We start from the raw sequence: 3,829 nt of genomic DNA, 5'->3' as shown, positions 1-3,829 counted from the left end.
GAAGCATCTACACCAGGGTGGAGAAGCCGTCATTGAACAGAGGAGGGGGTCTACGCCACCACTTATCCCCCACTTACAATGCTGTCCTTTCATCACTTCCCAGGAAACTCAACAAACGTAACCTATTGGCCTCAGGTGAAGATACCAACGATGGTTGTTCAGTCTTGGCCACAGGTAGTCTTAACGACTGTAACGACTGTCGTCACAGCAACAAGGAACACTAACGAACCGGCGGTATCGATGACCCGGGCCAACGACCCCACTGAGGTTAAATAGCTGAGTTTCCCTGCCAGTCAGTCAGAACTGAAGAAGTCCTTTGGATGAGGGACGAAACATCTTCCAGTATCTTCAACCAAGTCCAGTTGCCCTTGATTTTAACCTTCGTTGGATAACTATGACCTGGATGACTGAGAATCTTCATAGACTTCTCTCTCTCCTCCTCGCTCCTCTCTCCTCCCCTCTCCTTCTCACTCCTCCTCTCCTCCCCTCTCCTCCTCTCTCCTCCCCTCTCCTCCTCTCTCCTCCCCTCTCCTCCCCTCACCTCCTCTCTCCTTCTCTCTCCTCCTTGCTCCTCTCTCCCCCTCTGCCTTCTCTCTCCTCCCCTCTCCTCCCCTGTCCTTCATGTACCTAACATCGAAGCTTCACATCAAATGAGACAACAAACAAACTCACCTGACTGTCAGGAGGAGAGAGGAGAGAGGAGGATGTTAGTTACATACAGGTGTCCTCCAGTATGTTATGACATCACAAAATAGCAGGAGAATAGTCTGTTTCAATTGGTCCTTCAGCCGGAGGTCAGGTGTAACTAGGTCTCTCTTTGTCTCCCAGTGGTCCACAAGATGAACGGTGAAGATGGCGTCCAACTGCTCAGCTTCTCCGAGGTCGAAGAGCTCATCCACAAAGCCGACGAGGCCTCGATGATGTCACAGACCGTCGCCACGGTGACCTCTCTCCCCACAGCGGAAGTCCAGGAGGAGGCGGGTCCTGAGCCGCCGCCTCCGGAGATCACCGGGCTGGAGGCCAAAACAGGCAGCGAGCCGATCATGGGCGAGGCCAGCGCAGAGAACCCCGTCACCATGGTGTTCATGGGCTATCAGAGCGTGGAGGACGAGGACGAGACCAAGAAGGTTCTGGGTCTGCAGGGGACGGTGAAGGCCGAGCTGGTCCTCATCGACGACACTGATGGGAAAACGTCTCCGGGCGAAGGGAAGAAGGACACCGGCGTTCCTCTGCCTGCCTCCACTGCCCTGCCGCCCTCAACAAAACCTCTGCAGACGATGACGGCAAACAACGGGGAGACTGCCGGGGAGGTGAAGGAGGAGAAGGGAGGAGCGGTGGAGATGAAGAAGGAGAAGCAGCCGTGTAAGTGCTGCAGCATCATGTGATCCTGCAGGGGGCGCCGCTCTGAAACCTAATATAATAATATAAAAGTAAAAGACGGAGACTTTCCAGAACTACAGGAACTTAACCCCACCCACTGCCCTTAGCCCCGCCTCTAACATCACATCATTTCCTGTTTCTTCATGCTCCTGTTTTTTAAAACCTTTCTTTACTTTTTTCTATTTTTACTTTTGTACTCCTCGTGTTTCCACTTGTGCCGCCTCCATCCATTTGATTAGCTTTAGCATTAGCGGTAGCATTAGCATTAGCCATGCAGTCTTGAGATGTCATTAATCTCGCCCTTGTTACAAACATGAAACACTGAATTCTGTATTTATTTGACAACTTCCTGTTTGTCTTTTCAGCTTTTTTTTCTAAAAGACAATAAAATTGACCTGACTGGTCGACTCACTACAAAAGGAACTGATTCTGTGTTTGTGTTTGCAGACTCCTTCACCTCCTCCACCTCCTTCACCTCCACCACATCACATGACATACTTTTGCTTCTTGATTGAGAGCCAACTCAACATGATTGTGCAGTAAGACAGGCAGAGAGACAGAAACTTTCATCCAGTTTCATCTGTTCATTAAACATGTGGTCCATGTGGTCATTGTGGCCATGTGGTCATTGTGGTCCATGTGGTCATGTGGCCATTGTGGCCATGTGGTCATTGTGGTCTTTGTGGTCCATGTGGTCATGTGGTCATGTGGTCATTGTGGTCATTGTGGTCCATGTGGCCATGTGGTCATTGTGGTCCATGTGGTCATGTGGCCATGTGGTCATTGTGGTCCATGTGGCCATGTGGTCATTGTGGTCATTGTGGTCCATGTGGCCATGTGGTCATTGTGGTCCATGTGGTCATGTGGCCATGTGGTCATTGTGGTCCATGTGGTCATTGTGGTCCATGTGGCCATGTGGTCCATGTGGTCATTGTGGTCATGTTGAGAAGCTATCATCACTCTTTCTTTTTCCTCGCTTTACCTTCCCAGTTTAAAAGTTGTTTGAATCGATGGAGCTGAATCGGCGAGACGTCCTCACTGACGGACACGCGTCAGGATCAAACGGCTGCATGTCTCCATCAACAGATCTGATGGATGCCACGATGACAACACAACAAAGATGCCCGACTGAAAGACACCAGTGAGGACGAGAAGAGACACATCAGTTTGTCCTCGTTTGTGTCAAAGAAGCACTGGAACATTTTGTCCTGAACTCAAAAGTTTGTCCTCTGAGAGGCGAATTCCAAGTCACCTGACCGGACGGACCGTGGCGTCCTGAGGCGTCCGGAGGCGTCCTGAGGCTTCTGGCACGATGAGATTATGAGCAGCATCTAAAAATTCACAAAGCCTTAATCAATACATCCAGAGCGCCGTGTGCAGCTGCTGTGTCGTTTAGCAACAGATCTGCTCTCAGCTCAGGCCCACACCTGCGGGTCAGAGGTCAGCGTGGGCTCGCAGGTGTGTGTTCACCTGTATGACATCACTGTGTTTAAGTTTTATGTTCTGAAACTGGTTGCACTGCAAGACTCAGAGACCTGGACCCGGTCCAGCCCAGGCCTGGACCCAGTCCAGGTCTCTGATGTGCGTCTTGTTGTCGTTATTTGATGCAAACTGCAGCTTCGCTCAGGGGACCAAATGTTTTTGTTTCGGGGACGGATTAGGCCCCCCCTGCTGTGGGTTTACCTGATGTCACACAAACTGACCCAAAGTATTCAACCGTCTGAACATCATGAGAGCTCGCTGCATCAACAATAAAGCAAAAGTCTTCAAACAGAAATATGGTCCATATTATTATTTTAGTGGTTGTTGTTTTACAACGTCACATCTGCATCGTTGTGCATTGTGGGTCATTTTCAGAGCAGTCTAGTCTGCAGCCCAAGCGGACTCTGGAGGACTGGAACAATTGTAGCTTTGGACCCTGATCAAATCCTGACTGTGTGTGTGTTTCTGCTGGTCAGCAACATTCCTGACAAATTCTACTGCTCAGCAACACACACTCGGTCTCTGTGGATCAGTCCTCCATCAGCTGGCGGAGCAGAGCCTGCAGGGTGAGTCCAGTTCTGTTTATTCTGTTGGTTCTTACCTGTGTGACATCATCATGACGTCACCTACCTGGTCTGTGATCAGCTGGTGGATGAATTTATTGATCAGGTTGTTCAAACATGTTGTCTGCATGGTGGAGACAACATGACTGGACGAAGCTGGCACTCCTGCTGTGATTGACAGCTCTGTAGATAGAGACGCCAAAAGTGAACAACTAAACGGCGTTGGTGTGTTTACATCACTGATTACTTTTCATCTGTGACTCTGATTAGACAGATAAAATATTTTCTTAAAGTGAAGTAAACGTTTTCTTGGGATAAAATAATATCAAGAAACTCAATTTATTATATACAGTATATATTATTTATACATCTCAGTATATATATATATATATATATATATATAT

General features: G+C 48.8%; 1 protein-coding gene across 2 annotated transcripts; it reads left to right on the top strand.

Moving 5' to 3' along the window:
- The first annotated feature begins 539 nt into the window (after positions 1-539).
- Positions 540-3,405, top strand: LOC123964298 (paralemmin-1-like). Of its 2 annotated transcripts, XR_006823400.1 has the most exons (5): positions 540-731; positions 829-1,362; positions 1,828-1,919; positions 2,371-2,838; positions 3,238-3,405. XR_006823400.1 is itself a non-coding variant. In XM_046041360.1 (4 exons), coding segments are annotated over exons 1-3 (603 nt in total). In that variant the 5' UTR covers positions 540-730; the 3' UTR covers positions 1,896-1,919; positions 2,371-3,146. The 2 variants fall into 2 exon arrangements, 1 of the variants encoding a protein (XP_045897316.1); XM_046041360.1 differs by lacking the exon at positions 3,238-3,405 and having other exon boundaries at positions 2,371-3,146.
- The last annotated feature ends 424 nt before the right edge of the window (positions 3,406-3,829 follow it).

The sequence above is a fragment of the Micropterus dolomieu genome, unplaced genomic scaffold (assembly GCF_021292245.1).
Source record: "Micropterus dolomieu isolate WLL.071019.BEF.003 ecotype Adirondacks unplaced genomic scaffold, ASM2129224v1 contig_1600, whole genome shotgun sequence".
Lineage (NCBI taxonomy): Eukaryota > Metazoa > Chordata > Actinopteri > Centrarchiformes > Centrarchidae > Micropterus > Micropterus dolomieu.
This window is presented reverse-complemented; position numbering and strand designations above follow the sequence as displayed.